At 37.6% G+C, this 16,995-nt stretch overlaps 2 protein-coding genes across 2 annotated transcripts; one reads left to right on the forward strand and one right to left on the reverse strand.

The window, feature by feature from the left end:
* Positions 1 to 392: 392 nt before the first annotated feature.
* LOC124921111 (cellulose synthase-like protein D3) lies at positions 393 to 4,476 on the forward strand. The gene is made up of 2 exons (XM_047461727.1): positions 393 to 1,346; positions 1,804 to 4,476. The coding sequence occupies exons 1-2, from the start codon at positions 445 to 447 to the stop codon at positions 4,340 to 4,342; spliced, it is 3,441 nt and encodes a 1,146-aa protein (XP_047317683.1). The 5' UTR covers positions 393 to 444; the 3' UTR covers positions 4,343 to 4,476.
* Positions 4,477 to 5,247: 771 nt separating this feature from the next.
* Positions 5,248 to 6,093, reverse strand: LOC124922069 (expansin-A25-like). The gene is made up of 2 exons (XM_047462799.1): positions 5,961 to 6,093; positions 5,248 to 5,870 (listed from the first exon to the last, which is right to left on the reverse strand). The coding sequence occupies exons 1-2, from the start codon at positions 6,091 to 6,093 to the stop codon at positions 5,248 to 5,250; spliced, it is 756 nt and encodes a 251-aa protein (XP_047318755.1).
* Positions 6,094 to 16,995: the final 10,902 nt, after the last annotated feature.

Consider the following 16,995-nt stretch of genomic DNA (forward strand, 5'->3'; position numbering starts at 1 on the left):
TTCAATCTGAAAGATCTGTGGATGGAAAGCTATTTTCTCCTTCAATCGTTGTTTCATTCTTGTTCGAGGTATCACCGTCCATTTCATCTATCTTATCTCTTAATCTCTTGCTGTTACTGCCGCTTTCCTACGATTTTAAGTTTCTGTAGAAGATATCATCATTTACGATGAACTGAAGCCAATTTTCTTGAAGATCTATTGTCCGGACTTAATAATGCCGATGATTTTAAGATTTACTTGAAATTTCTCTTTTCTTATATCATTTTATCTCAATGCTTGTGTTGATTTCAACTGTTAACATACGTGGATCTGATTTCAACTGGTAACATAACGTTCTTTGTTTGTTCCATTTGCATGTATCAGAAGATGATTTTGAGTGTTCTTTTTTCTATTGAATCAGGTTTTGAGTATAACTGAAGATCTACTACCAGTTACTGGTTACATATGGCTTCGAAGTCATTCAAGGCGAGTCGATCGCCTTTATCGATATCCTCAGATGTGGAAGATTCACAATCAAACAAGCTTCCATTGCCTAAAGCAATTACACTTGGCCGGAGAACTTCGTCTGCACGATATAGCAGCTGTTCCAGGGATGATGACAGTGAGTTCGGGTCCGGGAATGGTGAATACTCGAGCTACACTGTACACATACCGCCAACACCTGACAACCAGCCAGCCACACCTCCCTCGGATAATCAACCGATGGATGCGATCTCTCAGAAGGTTGAGGAACATTATGTGTCGAGTTCTCTTTTTACCGGCGGGTTCAATAGTGTCACTCGAGCTCATCTCATGGATAAGGTAATTGAATCTGAAACAAATCATCCGCAGATGGCTGGTGTAAAGGGATCTTCGTGTCAGATTCCTGGATGTGATGCTAAGGTTATGAGTGATGAACGTGGTATGGATATACTCCCGTGTGAATGTGATTTCAAGATATGTCGAGATTGTTATTTGGATGCAGCTAAAATGGGCGAGGGGATCTGCCCTGGGTGCAAAGAGCAGTACAAGGCCACAGATCTGGATGGTGACTTTGCTGAAAAAGCGAGGCCACTTTCGTTGCCACCACCAACAATTGAGATGTCGAAAATGCAGAGGAGGTTATCTTTGATGAAATCAACAAAGTCTGGACTAATGAGAAGTCAGACCGGAGACTTTGATCACAACAGGTGGCTTTTTGAAACTAGAGGCACCTACGGTTATGGAAATGCTATATGGCCAAGTGGGGAAGGAATAAACAATGGGAAAGATGACGATGCTGTTGAGCCGAAAGAACTGATGAACAAACCATGGAGACCTCTCACCCGCAAATTGAAGATTCCGGCTGCTATTCTCAGCCCATACAGGTATTTCAATTTTTAGTTTCATATAGACCAGTCTCCTTGTTCATGACCTTCCCATTAGAGGATTTTCGTGATTCAGTGCTGGCAACTTGGAGTTTGTTTTGATTAATCCTAATAATCCCTTATCCTATCATCGATCAAATCATTCAACCAAAATCACCCAAAAATCTCTTTTCCCCTCAAAAAATGCATCAAACAAGCTTTTGATTACTGACAATGCAAATTCAAGAGGCCTTTCTAGGTGAAAATAAGTATGTATTGATAGCACAAGGAGGACTCAATGGTGTTAACAATCAGCACAAATAAATATTGCATATTAGGATCACAAAAATGTTTATAAAATGCTAATTGTATGTATAATCAACATGGTGAGTATAGAATAGACTAGAGTACTAGACCATTCTTCACTTGATGTTTATGATGCTGACGATTAGTTTCTGTTTCAACTATCCTCTTTCAGGCTTTTGGTTGCTATTCGTCTGGTTGTTCTGGGGTTATTCTTGACATGGAGAGTCAGGAACCCAAACAATGACGCAATCTGGCTGTGGGGTATGTCTGTTGTTTGTGAAATATGGTTTGCATTCTCTTGGATTCTTGATCAACTGCCTAAGCTGTGCCCTGTGAACCGCGCCACAGATCTTAATGTACTGAAAGAAAAGTTTGAATCGCCAAATGGCAAATCTGATCTCCCTGGTATAGATGTCTTTGTCTCTACTGCAGATCCAGAGAAAGAACCTCCTCTTGTCACAGCAAATACTATATTGTCAATCCTAGCTGTGGATTATCCTGTCGAAAAGGTTGCCTGCTATGTTTCTGACGATGGAGGTGCACTTCTTACCTTTGAGGCCATGGCTGAAGCTGCCAGCTTTTCCAATACATGGGTTCCATTTTGCCGTAAGCATGATATTGAGCCGAGAAATCCAGAATCTTATTTCAGTTTGAAGAGAGACCCATATAAGAACAAGGTGAAATCGGACTTTGTAAAGGATCGTAGACGGGTGAAACGTGAATATGATGAGTTCAAGGTCCGGATCAATGGCCTTCCTGATTCTATTAGGCGTCGTTCTGATGCTTATCATGCTAGAGAGGAGATAAAGGCCATGAAGCTGCAAAGGCAGAGGAGAGATGAAGAACCCCTTGACACTGTGAAGATCCCAAAAGCCACTTGGATGGCTGATGGAACTCATTGGCCAGGCACTTGGATGCAACCCTCAGCCGATCATTCAAAGGGTGATCATGCTGGAATTATACAGGTAATGCTGAAACCTCCTAGTGATGAACCATTGAGAGGCGCGATTGATGATAGCAGGCTAATGGAGTTGAGCGAAGTCGACATCCGTCTTCCAATGCTGGTGTATGTTTCTCGAGAGAAGCGACCCGGATATGATCACAACAAGAAAGCAGGAGCCATGAATGCTTTAGTCCGAGCTTCAGCAATCATGTCCAATGGTCCCTTCATTCTCAACCTGGACTGTGATCACTACATCTACAACTCTCAAGCTCCTAAAGAAGGCATGTGTTTCATGATGGACAGGGGCGGGGATCGCATTTGCTACGTCCAGTTCCCTCAAAGATTCGAAGGCATCGACCCCAGCGATCGTTACGCGAATCACAACACGGTTTTCTTTGATGGCAACATGAGAGCCCTCGACGGTCTCCAAGGCCCTGTTTATGTCGGAACCGGTTGCCTTTTCCGTAGGATTGCCCTTTACGGATTCGATCCCCCACGAACTAAAACACACTCACGTTGCTGCGGCTGTTGTTTTCCCCGGAGTAAAAAGATAAACGATAAAGAAGAGAACCGCGCTCTTAGAATGGGAGATTCCGACGATGAGGATGGAAACCAGCTCTCCATAACTCCGAAACAGTTCGGAAACTCGAGCTTTCTAGTCGATTCAATCCCGTTAGCGGAATTCCAAGGACGTCCCCTTGCTGATCATCCTTCGATAATTAACGGGAGACCTCCAGGGGCTCTCACTATTCCCCGGGAGCTTCTCGACGCGTCGACAGTGGCAGAGGCAATCGGGGTCATCTCGTGCTGGTACGAGGAGAAGACAGAATGGGGGGAGCGTGTTGGATGGATCTATGGGTCGGTCACGGAAGACGTGGTGACGGGTTATCGCATGCATAACCGTGGCTGGAGATCAATTTACTGCGTGACGAAACGCGACGCCTTCCGTGGAACCGCCCCCATTAATCTAACGGACAGGCTTCATCAGGTCCTACGTTGGGCAACTGGCTCCGTCGAGATCTTCTTCTCGCGTAACAACGCATTGCTGGCGAGCTCAAAGATGAAGTTCCTGCAGAGAATCGCATACTTAAACGTCGGTATCTACCCGTTCACTTCCATATTCCTGATCGTATACTGTTTCCTTCCCGCATTATCCCTGTTCTCCGGGCAATTCATCGTCCAAACATTGAACGTGACATTCCTCGTCTACCTTTTAACGATAACCGTCACCCTCTGCTTACTCGCAATTCTCGAGATCAAATGGTCTGGTATCGAGTTAGAGGAGTGGTGGAGGAACGAACAGTTCTGGTTGATAGGTGGAACCAGCGCTCACATTGCTGCCGTTCTTCAAGGGCTGTTAAAAGTGGTGGCCGGAATCGAGATATCATTCACATTGACTTCAAAATCTTCGGGTGACGACGAGGACGACGAGTTTGCTGATCTTTACGTCGTGAAATGGACGTCGCTGATGATTCCTCCAATTACGATTATGATGACGAACTTGATCGCGATAGCGGTGGGGGTAGCGAGGACGATTTATAGTACTATACCGCAATGGAGCCGATTGATAGGAGGGGTATTCTTTAGCTTTTGGGTATTGGCTCATCTTTATCCATTCGCTAAAGGGTTGATGGGAAGAAGGGGAAGAACGCCTACTATAGTTTTTGTTTGGTCGGGGCTTTTGGCGATTATCATATCGCTGCTTTGGGTATCGATTAATCCTCCTTCAACTACTGACCAAATCGGAGGGTCGTTCCAGTTTCCTTGAATTGTCGGGTGAGATTAATTTTAATTCTTTTGGCGATTATCAAGTGCTTTATTTAGATTGAATTTGTCATTTTTTCAGGAAAATTTGCAGACAGTAAATTAATTATTACATGTTCTTGTCGTGTTTTGATTAAAGCATATATATGTTATTTTATATCAAGGAGTATAGAAAGATGGAAAAATTATATTTTCATTCTTTGTTGCTATGATTTTCAAATGATGAAATATAGTACTCTCCAGGTTAATTCGATTAGTAGATATATATTGTCTCAATCCATTAAGGCAGCTTTACATGTGAAAATTCAATATTATCGAGAGATTAAAATCTATTGTTTAATTTAAACGGGTATAATTTTAAGGAAAATTAATAAATTTGATATAGATAAATTCTTAAATTCTTATAAAAGTTTGAATTATTATTTTAGATTGTGAAATAAGGGTGGTATTAAAATCTATAGTTTACATTTAAAATTGTATAATTTTAATACAAGTTAATAATTTAATTTAAATTTTTATAATTGCAAATAAGATTTGAGTAGTTTAAGAATTTATAAATAATTTTGATTTTATATGATTTCTCAAACCAAATAAAATGTGAATTTATATTTTAAAATATTTATTTATTTAAATTAATTAATTTATGTAATTAGTTTGATAAATATGATAGTTTTTAATTAATTTTATACTTATTTATATAAATTTAAAAATTAGTGGACTCCATTGGTATCAATCCAACTTTATAATTAATTTTTAAAGAACTACTATAATAAATTAATAATAATCAATAACAAATATTTTATTAATATTTAAAATAATTTTTCAATACAATAGTTGTACAATAAATTATTTCAAATTATTATTTTGATCCCAAACTAATTAAACAAGACAAATAAACCTTCAAACTAATCAAACCAAGACCTTATTACCCTCAAATGTCTGACCAATTTGCCAATTAAATGGAACAACATTATTAGACAAAGTAATTTTCCCATCACTAGTAGTAACTTGAAAAGACAAACTTTGACCCAGTAATCTCTCCAAAGTCAACCAATTCTGTCCCCAATTTTTAACCATTTCAATCCAACCAGTTTGATTTCCTTTAACCTTAACACCAACAACTTCTCCACTTCCACCAACATTAAACACCAAAACAAGAATCCAATAAGGATTACCATTCATTTTAAACTTCATTCCGCCTATCCTACCCCTACAACTGACTCTTCGAAAGTAAACCGGCACGATTCCAGCCTCGTAACGCGCTATCTTCCTAAACATCACTTGTGATAAATCGAAATGCTTGCGTGGTGGATTGCACCAAGGATAACTACCTATTGTACTATTAGGAGGGCAAAAATTTGTGGCGGTTACATATATGGACCCTGCATTTTGAATGCAATTCTTGTGCGAATGTGCGCAAACGATTTGGAAACATGCACCACATGTCCTTCCATTGTTGAATAGGGCTGTGCTTAATGCGGTTGTAGTTAATCCGTATCCTTGGTTGAATACGTCGTAGCCACATGCACCGACTACATAATGTACAATTGGAGATTTTAGAAAATCGGTTCAATTTGAAAACAAACAAACAAACAAAAAAACGAAATTTTGTAACAACTTACAAGCGGTTTCGTCGCCATCTATGTTACCATAGAATGTGGCATGGCCTGCTTCCCATCCATGAGCAAACTCTAACACACAAACAAGAGCAAAAACTATCAAAACAATTGACTTACACATTTTCATCTTTACCATTTGATTAATCTCTTCAACTTTTAAAACATGTTTATATATAAATTTAGGAGGGATTTCATTTATGTCAATTTAATTATTCATAAATGGAAAAAAATCCATAACACTTTAAAATTATAACCCCAAACTTATCTAAAGATAATTATGCTAATTAAATTTCAAAAAAAAATTAAATAACCTTTTCCAATGACACTTTTTAAACTCATTTTGTATGTCATATATAGGTCCGATCATTTGTCAAAATGTTTAGTTCGGTCAATTTTCGGTGAAAAGATCGGTTATTTCAAATTTAAGGGGTCTAAAATTAATAAAATAAAGTTGGTGTGATTTCAAAATTTAACTACATTTTAAAGGGTATTATTCTAATTATTTTCTTTTAAGGCATCACTTGTGATATACACATTTCATCAATTAATACACTCTAATTAGGAATACAATTAATTTTTATTTACAAATATAGTATATTAATACAATATTTAAGTTTTGAAATTAAATATTTAGTGAAGTTTATCCTTTTAATTGTTAAATTAGGGGGAGAATAAATAATAGTTGTTTATTTTGTCAAAGTAATTATATAAGGAGACTATTCTGAAAATTTGATATTTTGATAATTTGATCTTATATTACAAGCTAAATAACACAGCTGTTAAAAATGGAATATATTAATATTAAATAAATTCCTAACTAATTATAAGAAATTCTAATAATCTCATAACTTCAAATATTAATAAGTTTCAAAGGTAACCAAAACATCATGAATATGATAACTCATAATTAATTTACTCTGAATATGATAATGCTGTCAATTGGTAGTGATAATTATTGTCTAGTAAATAATTAAATTATTAGTATTATATAAATATCTAAATTTACTATCCATATCATAAATGCATAAAAATAAATTATTTATTTTTGGGTAAAAATCAGACCTTTTTTCTCTTTCAAAATAGAATATTAATAATAAAATAATTTTTAATTTTTTAATTAGATGTACTAAAAAAATAGTACTTAGCCGACTCAAGAGTAAAGCCCAACTCTAGAGCAGTTCAGATCTTCTGCTACCGATTGCCGTGTTCCCCTGTGGCGGACCAATCAGATTGCAGCATTATTAATTTAATAATAAATCAATCTGGGCAGGAGACGGAGGGAGGGAGAATCCGGAATCCGGGTTTAGGCCCGGGTTCACACAAGACGCCGTTAACGGAAGCGCCCGTTAACGCCAGGAAATAATATAATATTCAGATAATACCCAGATAAGATATCTTCGCTCTGATCTACACGCCCATTGAAATGACCCTCATGTAAACCCCCCATACCCACCCATGAGAAGACCGTCTGCCGTTCATGAAAATACACTTACACGTCCATGTAAAGACCGAATTCACAGTCATATTATATTTACGTTTTTTAAATATTTGTTTAATTTATTAAATAACACAGGGCAGCGATATAATATTCGCTTCAAGTAATTCAATCTTTTATTTTCTAGGATTTTATATTTTTCTTTTTATTTCATTTTTTTTGCCTCGCGAATCTCTGGAGCGAAGATATATTTGCCTCAATTCATTCTAATAAAAACCTCATGTAAAACCCCCCTAGGCACCCATGTGAAGACCGCTTGCCTACCATGTAAAGACATTTACCCGTTTATGTGAAGACCAAAATGACATGGATTCTATATTTCCGTTTATTAAATATTAATTCAATTAATTGAAGATGACATCCAGCGACCGAACAAATCTTCGCCTCAATTACCGGCTTGTTTTCTTTTCCCATTTTATTTTTATTTCATTTTTTTTGCCTCGAGGCTCTCTGGAGCGAAGATATATTTGCTTCAATTAATGTTAATGAAAACCTCATGTAAAACCCCCCTACCCTCCCATGTAAAGACCTCTTGCCTACCATGTAAAGACACTTACCCGTTTATGTAAAGACCAGAATGACATGGAATTTATATTTCCGTTTATTAAATATTAATTCAATTAATTGAAGATGACATGCAGCAACCGAACAAATCTTCGCTTCCATTCCTTGGCTATATTTTTTTTCTTTTTTTCCGTTTATTAATAAATGTTAATGTAATTAAATTAAATTGGAAATCAGTAAACGAACAAATATTCGCTTGAATTTTTTTTTTCGAGTAGACGATTGAAAGCGAAGATTTCTTATTTTCAAATAATTTTAGCCTGACGTTCATGTAAAACAACCTCCCCTCACATGAGAAGCCAACTTGCCTGTCATGTAAATTCACTTACCCGTGCACTTACATTCCACGAATAAATCTTCGCTTCTATGAATAGTTTTTATTTTACAGTTATTTTTATCATTTTTTTATGAATTTACGATATCGAACGAATATTTATTCGCTTCCATGACTAGTTGATATAATTTCAATTTCCCGCTACAAGCCGACTATCCCTCAATTTCATTTTCATAAGCAACTGTTCATATTCTTCTCTCTCTATCTCCCGGCGATAATCCAAACACTGAACGTCGAAACCCTAGATATTTCGTTTATACTAGAAGGATTTCTTCTGAACATGTCGGGTAACCAAGGCAACAACATGGAAGTGGATCATCCCATCGACTCCCGAGAGGTCGTCTTGCAAGTTTGTAGGAGCATAACCGAAAACGAAACTGCACCCACTCCGGCATCCAACGTCAATCCCAGCACTAAACCAGAGAGGTATGTTCATCTTATTGTGTTTATACTAATTTTACACATGTTTATTCAATTTATTTCGTTGAATACTGATTTATGCTATCCCACCCAAAATAATGACTTCGAGGTTTAATAACTTTACATATGAAAGGAAGAGGAAGAGAAATCCGAAGACGAATACTAAGTCTTCATCGACTGCTGAATCAGTTTCCACAGTTGCTGTCGAAGCTACTGATGTTGCTGCAGGTACTGATGATATTTTACCACCACCTTTTCCCCCTAAAAAAAAACCAAATGTTATTCCTACCTCCAATCCAACAGTCGATGAAGAGTTACCAGAACCACCCCCAGAAACCACTAATATTTCTCCGTCTACTACCCCATTCGATGAAGAGTTTCCCCCCTCTCCCCAAAAAACCAAAACCCGCAAGAAACGTCCAGTGACATTTCTAACCAGATCATCACCTCATGGCCTCGCTCAACTCATTCCTCAATTGAGCGTAGAACAGAGGGAAGCCGTTAAGGAAATCGGGTTTGGTTCTCTTCTTACAATGGGCGTCTCCAAGTGCCTTGCTCATTTTTCCAAACATGTAATCCAATCTTTTGACCCGGATAAGAGTTCTCTGGTATTGGCCAACGGTGATGAGATCCGTATCGATGAAGATCTCGTACAGCTCGTGATGAACCTCCCTAGAGGCTCAATGAACGTAGTCGAGTCCGTTGGGTTGGACAAGACTAAGGACCCTACTTATTTTAATTTCTTGAGGGATTGGAAGACCAGATGGACCGGGGAAGACTCCAAAGCTCCCGAAACACTTTCTATGATCCCCAAGATATTAAGTAACACAAGTGCAGACAACGATTTCAAAATAGACTTCGTTGTCTTTGTTGTCTCTAGTTTTTTATGTCCTGTTCAAAATTCACGAGCCAGGTAAACATGTATTCAAACCTCTTATATATCTAATTGTATTTTTGAATACTGACAAATGTATTTTTTTCATTTCAGGTTCAAAATTCTCAAATCCTTAATGGAGGTTGATAACATAAAGGAACTGAACTGGTGCCACTTTACACTTCAACGATTGATTGACAGTGTAAGAAGTTGGAAAGAAAAAGCAAGTAAAAATAAAAATCCATATTTCGATGGACCTATAACCCTTTTATCGGTAAGTATTGTTGCCTCTCTTATATATGATTTATAGATATGTAATATTTTCTAACATGTCTCCCACTCCTTTACTCCAGATTTGCTACCTAGATGGTGTTTTTGTGGAAGGTGAACGTATCCCCTACGAAAGAAAATTTCCAATCATCTCCTGTTGGGATGACGTCAGCGTGTTGGAGTTTACCAACTTAGAAGGTCGTGCCGGTGGTTTTGGGCTTGGCAGGGCAAGGGCGCGCCTAGCAGTTAGACAACCCGAGAATCCAGTTGACTCGGTTGAATTAAAAGAAGACGATAATGAGGTATGTGGAAACAATAAATTGACTCCCATTGTTCATTATTAGCCTGTTTTCAAGATTAATGAAGTCTGTTTTTCATAATGTACAGTTGCTGACCGCCAAAATCCTGCAAACTTTTAAAGATACAGCCCAACAGCTGAATTACCTATCCGGGGAGTTGGAGAAACGCAACATCGATCCGAAGCCCTTTTTTGAGGCCGGTTTCCTGAACCTCAGAGAGTCTGAAGGGTTCATGAAACACTTGAAGGTGGTGATCGATGGTCCGGTTCATGTAGGTGTGGAAGATCCTACAAGGGAGGCACTTGTGGACACTTTACCGTGTGCGGGCTTGAAAGTCATTAGTCCCCGGGTTGATTACACATGTGAGACTGCATTGGAGGACCATGCAGACAATCAAACAACACGGGTTGAACAGAATGATTTAGAGGATGCAGTTATGCCCCATCAAGAAAATCGTTCAGATCAGGTGGAACCGAATGATCTCGATGATGCAGTTCTGCACAATGAAGATCAGTCACTCCCTCTTGAAACGAAAGATGTTGAGGATGTAGGTCATGACATTGACGATGAATCACTCCTTGTTGAACAGGAAGTTGTACAGGCTGCATTTCAGCCCATTCAAGCCAAGTCACCCCCTTTTCAACCGGACGAACCTGAGGATGCAGTTATGCCCCATCAAGAAAATTGTTCGGATCACGTGGAACCGAATGATCTCGATGATGCAGTTCTGCACAATGAAGATCAGTCACTCCCTGTTCAACCGAAAGATGTTGAGGATGTCGGTCATGACATTGACGAAGAATCACTCCTTGTTGAACTGGAAGATGTACAGGCTGCATTTCAGCCCATTCAAAGAAAGTCACCCCCTTTTCAACCGGACGAACCTGAGGATGCAGTTCTTCCCAACAAAGATGCCTCACCCCGTGTTGAACCAACTGATCATGATGGCGAAGTCAAGGAACCGGATGAGGTACCCCCAGTGCAGACACCCACTCTTGAAGACGATGATCAGGGTGAAGGGAAGGAACCGGTTGAGGAACCCAAAGCGCAGCATGTTGAACCAAATGCTCAGGGTGAAGGGAATGAACATGTTGCGGAACCCAAATCTGTTGCACCAAATGATCAGGTTAAAGGCAAGGAAAAGGTTGAGGCTTCTGATGCCGTTGAATCTTCTGAAGACGAAGATGAAGGTGATGGGGGGGGATGCATCAACATTAGAGAATATCCTAAGAGGAAGATCACGAAAATTCCTGTGCACCTTCGATCCCCCTACATGCAACAAGTTGCAGATATGTTGGACCACAACATAACCATCAAGGAACAGAGATTAGCCGATTTTGTGTTCGATGAAGACCTGCCTGAAATGTAAGTTACCTCTCATGCTTTTCGGAATTTCAAATATGAAATTAGTTAGTTATGGTCTTGTAAATGAATGTATTTTGCAGGGACGTTCTGTACGTAGGTGCACCGGGTAATATCACCCGTAAGCTCTTTCAAACGTTGAAAATGGGTCGTGAAATTGCGAGCGAAGTTGTGGACGCTTGGTCCATAATTGTGCACTTCAAATGCCGTAGGTTGCCAAGGCATGAGCCACGAATAATATGTTTTTCAACAATTTCACATGTAAGTGCTTCTCTTGTTTTGTTCTATGTATCCTTCAATGTTCATGACTTTGAGTCTCCCCCCTTATTTTGCAGGTTAGTCTGCAGTATGATAGGACCTTATTTTGTGAATCCCTTGAAGAAGACATGAGAAACTACCATGTCACAAAAGAAGACATCATCTTCGCTGACCTGGTATGTACATATCCCTCAATTCCAAGTAACGAGACTGCCATAAAATAACAAATGTTATGTTCTTTTTGCAGATATTCCTACCTGTCGTCACTTCTGGACATTTCTTTCTTGTATGTGTGAATATTAAAGACTCCCAAATAAATGTCCTAGACAACTCCGGTCGTCCGCATAGAATGAAAATTTTGGAGAAGTATGTCCAGTTGAGGAATCAAATCGATAGTTTTTCGACTTTCTTGGAAAGGCAAGGCATACAAAGATTTGCAGAAAAGGTTAAGATGTACAGGATAACGGCCCCAAAGCTGCCTTGGCAAGACCAAACAAACAAGACCGACTGCGGTGTATATTTAATGAGACATATGGAAACATATAGAGGAAAGATGAAGGGTTGGTCATGTGACATCAACGAAAAAAATGTGAGTGTTTTTTATATGTTATTCTATGACATTTATCAATTTTAAATGTTCTTATACTTTCTCTTGTTCTTTTGAAGGCCGACGAAGCTTTGAGTACATTGAGGATAAAATATTTATACAGAATTCTTATGTCTGACCACAATGTCAATAGGTTCAAGTTAAAGACTGCAATTAGATCAAGATATTAGGGTTTTGTATGTGTTACACGGAATTATACTTGTACAGTAAATCTTATGTTCACACAGGTCAATTGACCTATTTTTAATGTATGGATGTACTTATAATGCAATTCAGATCTTAATGTATGGAAGGCAGTTCAGATCTTAATGTATGGAGTTATAATGAATTGCTTATAATGTATTGATGTTTGATATGTATTCTTGTACCCATATTTGTGAAATCCTAGACGATGTTATTTTCTTAACTGTATCTTTGAATATTCTTAAACGAAGATATATTCTTAACATGATCAAACTGATAAACTTGCAACCGTAATATTGACATGATGACCACCTCTTGAAACAGAATTATCTTGTTATGTCTTCTTGTGGCCCTCTTCTTAACTATTCATTTTCAAATTTCTAAACGAATATCTTCTTATGTTCCTTTTCGGTGCAATCCTTCATTTGATAATCAGAGACGAAGATATCTTCTTCAATATATGTTCACAAATTACTAAACGAAGATATCTTCTTCACTATATATTTAGAAATTCCTAAACGAATATATCTTCTTAATTTATTTTGGGGTACAATCGATATTTCGAAACTACGAGACGAAGATATCTTCTTCAATATATGTTTTCAAATTCCTAGACGAATATATCTTCTTAATTTATTTTGGGGTACAGTCGATATTTCGAAACTACGAGACGAAGATATCTTCTTCACTATATGTTTTTAAATTCATGAACGAAGATATCCTCGCCACTAAACATTTTCAAAATCCTAAACGAAGATATCTTCTTATGTTATTTGTTGGTTCAATCCATATTTTTAATATCCGAGCCGAAGATATCTTCTTCACTGAAAATTTAGAAATTCGTAAACGAAGATATCTTCTTATTTCATTTTTTGGCTCAATCCATATTTGTAATATCCGAAACGATGATATCTTCTTATGTTAAATTTTGGGGCTATCCATATTTTTAATATCCGAGACGAAGATATCTTCTTCGCTATATGTTTGCCAATTCATAAACGAAGATATCCTCGCAACATGTAATGCACCTACCTGTGGTATGTATTGATGTCAATTCCAGAATGAAAACTCATTTATTAACTTCAACTACTGCTGTATCAAGATCATCACTCTCATACCCTCACTCTCACTCTCACTCTCACATTACACTCTCACTCCTTCCCGAATCTCAATCTACCGTTGTCTTTCATTCAGTCATTAAGCGTAAAACTCATAAGATGGATGTAGAGATGGACCCAGACATGCTGGTTTTATCGCAGCAACAGCTGGAGCGATACTTAAGTCTGATCAACGATGACCCTGTCCCTTTTAGTGTCTATCATGTAGATGAGATTCTTCCTCTAATACGAATAAACGTTAACGACGGACTGATGGCCCACATGCAAAGCAGATGGGATACGGACTCTCGTTCTTTTGTTATTGGGGAAATGCACATAAGCCCGACGCTAGAGGACTTTGCTTCAATCCTTAGGTGTGGTACAAATGCACTCATGATCTTGCCTGTCCATCAAGATCCTCATATGGCCGTCCACATTTGCGACAGCTTCTATGGATGTACAATGTTTGATGCTCTCTTGTTTACCCTCCAACATGGATTTCTGAATATGACAACATAGACGAGTACATTTGGCGTGTCCAGGGAGCTGAGAGGACCATCAACCACACACAAAGCAAACTGATCATGCTTGTGGTTCTGGCTCATTTTTTTTTATGTCCGGCTGCAGGACGCCGGCCTTCGGAAAGGCTCCTGCGGGTAGTTCCTGCACTGATGGGAAACGCCCCAAACCTGGCTAGCCTGGTACTTGCTGAGACATTACTTGGTCTTAACGAATTTGTTCCCGAGGAAAACAACTATTCTCGCCGTGGATCACCTTTGGTTCTATACCTCTGGTTGTTAGACAAGTTGCATTGGTTGCCCCGTCCTTCAGTTCCCTACACTTCCTTTGCCAATCTACAAGTGCAAAGGGTCAATGGACTCGTGCCTCCGAATTTTATTTCGGATATTCACCCAATTAGGTTCATTGTTCCGTGGTATCTGTTTGCTGAAATGATGTACGAGATGAGGGGTTCTCCATTCATCATTTTGTTGGGCCTTCAGGGAACTACCTCCTACTGCACAAGTGTCATATACAGACAATTTGGCCTACGGAATCCCCTACCTTCAAATGGAGACAATCCTCCGGAGGACTTCATGTTTACTCCTCAACATCTTTACTTAGAGTACGCATCAATAATTGAAAATTCTTTGACGGTTTTCATCCCCAACCGATGGATCAATGCTGTGAACGAAGCCATTCAGCTATACATTCCACCCGTCATCGAACATGAGGTCGTGTCGCTGACAGGACCGATAGACGAGTCATCATCTCATGAATCAGACTAGAGCTTCATAATATTGTTGAACATCTATATTTTTGGTTAATCTGTGCAGTACTTATGTAAACGGATTATGGAATGTTTTTGTGTATTCATCAATATTATGAAGTTATGTTTGATTATAGTCTGAAGTTATATTTTACATTATGCATTTCGTTTATTCTGTAGTGATATAAATCGACTCATTGTCGTTAGCTTTGATTCATTCTTTGATTGCAATTTGGATGTCATGATCAATTCGAAGTATAATGTAAAACGACTGATCCGTTCATGTAAACCCCTTCGATTGATCAATCGATTGGATCTTCGCCTGTAAAACCCTTAAAAACGAAGATGATGTCGCATCCAATCTTTGAAGTTACATATTATTGTTGACACTTTCATGTCATACTGTAATGAATTGGAAAACGAAGATTCATTCGCCTGTAAGTTTCTATATGAAACAAAACATTGTTACGAAACGACATAATATTCGCTTGATCTTCATATTTCAGGTCGACCACATTCAACGGAAATGTATTGAAAATATCTTTCATCATTCAAAAAAGAAAAGAAGATTGTTTTCGTATAAAACACTATAAAGAAATCATTTCATATCTATGGATTACTGTATGTAGCCTGTAATGACATATCAAATCGGAACAGTGTGCCGTATTGTTGTCACATCAAAAAAATTAATAAATATTGTATTTTAATGAAGTTGCAAATTATGTTTTTTTTTCAATTTTTAAGCACATGACTTCATCTAATTATATTTGAAAAGAAGCGAACATATATTCGTGTGCAGAACTAATTTGAAGCGAATAAATATTCGCTTGAATGAATTCTAGGTTGACTTACATGTGAAACGCCCAACCCCTACATGAGAATACCCTTTACACCTGATGTAAGTACACCAACGCTTGTATGTGAAGACCAAAATGATGAACGAATGTGGGAGGAAATTACACGCCGCGAATAAATCTTCGCTACAAACCATTTTCCAATTTCTTTCCGTTAATCACATATAATTTTTATTTATAATCTTTACACATCGAATCGGACCAAAACTTACATTTAAAATTATGGCAATGATATGATAATACTTTATTATTTTTAACAATTTCGTTATTTTATTAATGTTTAATGACATTTGCATGAAAATATAAATAACAAATAAATATTATCATTCGACGTACAAATTTTCATTACAAGTTTCATAAACATTTCCCCTTTTCATAAACATTTGTACATTTTAACAATATTCATCTGCATCTCCAGCTTCAAGGCATCTCCATTGAAGCAACCACAGCGGATCTCTCACGCATAACTGGGGTCCTACACCTGTTGAGTTATCTCTTGAGATGTTTTCCATCCCAGGGAATCTCCCAAATGGTACATCCTAGGTAAGCAACCACAGTAGTGTACACGAATGATCTTCATTTGATCGGTAGTTTCTACTTGAGTTACCAAGCATTCGTGTACACTGAAGATGTTTTCCACCACTTGATCTTGATTGTACAAGTTTTCCATCACAGAGAATCTCCCAAATGATACATCCCAACAAACTATATGAAAAAAACACACACTCTCAACAAAAACGCTCAATAGATATTTCATGCTGCCGACGAAGATTGTTCATGTAATCCCTACATTTATAGCAAAAAGAAAATCTGTTTTCTTCATAAATTATTTAGATCTATTGATTCAGAAAAAGTAAATTTCCCGTGATGAAATATCAAATCCGAACAGTGTGTAGTCACTTTGTCACATCATGAAAAAGTAATTTCATTCACGAAAATGTAATAACACTTAATAATATTAAAAATAATACAATATTCAATATTGTCATTCACATTATATTAGATAATAAATTATTTCAACATGAATAAACACATTTTCATGAATAATTATAAAATTATATTCAATATAATACGTAGGATGTGTTTGGTAGACAGTAGTACACTGTTATAATTATTTCAATATAATTATAAAAGTATATTTATCCCAATAGTAA

Source organism: Impatiens glandulifera, chromosome 1, assembly GCF_907164915.1.
Source record: "Impatiens glandulifera chromosome 1, dImpGla2.1, whole genome shotgun sequence".
Lineage (NCBI taxonomy): Eukaryota > Viridiplantae > Streptophyta > Magnoliopsida > Ericales > Balsaminaceae > Impatiens > Impatiens glandulifera.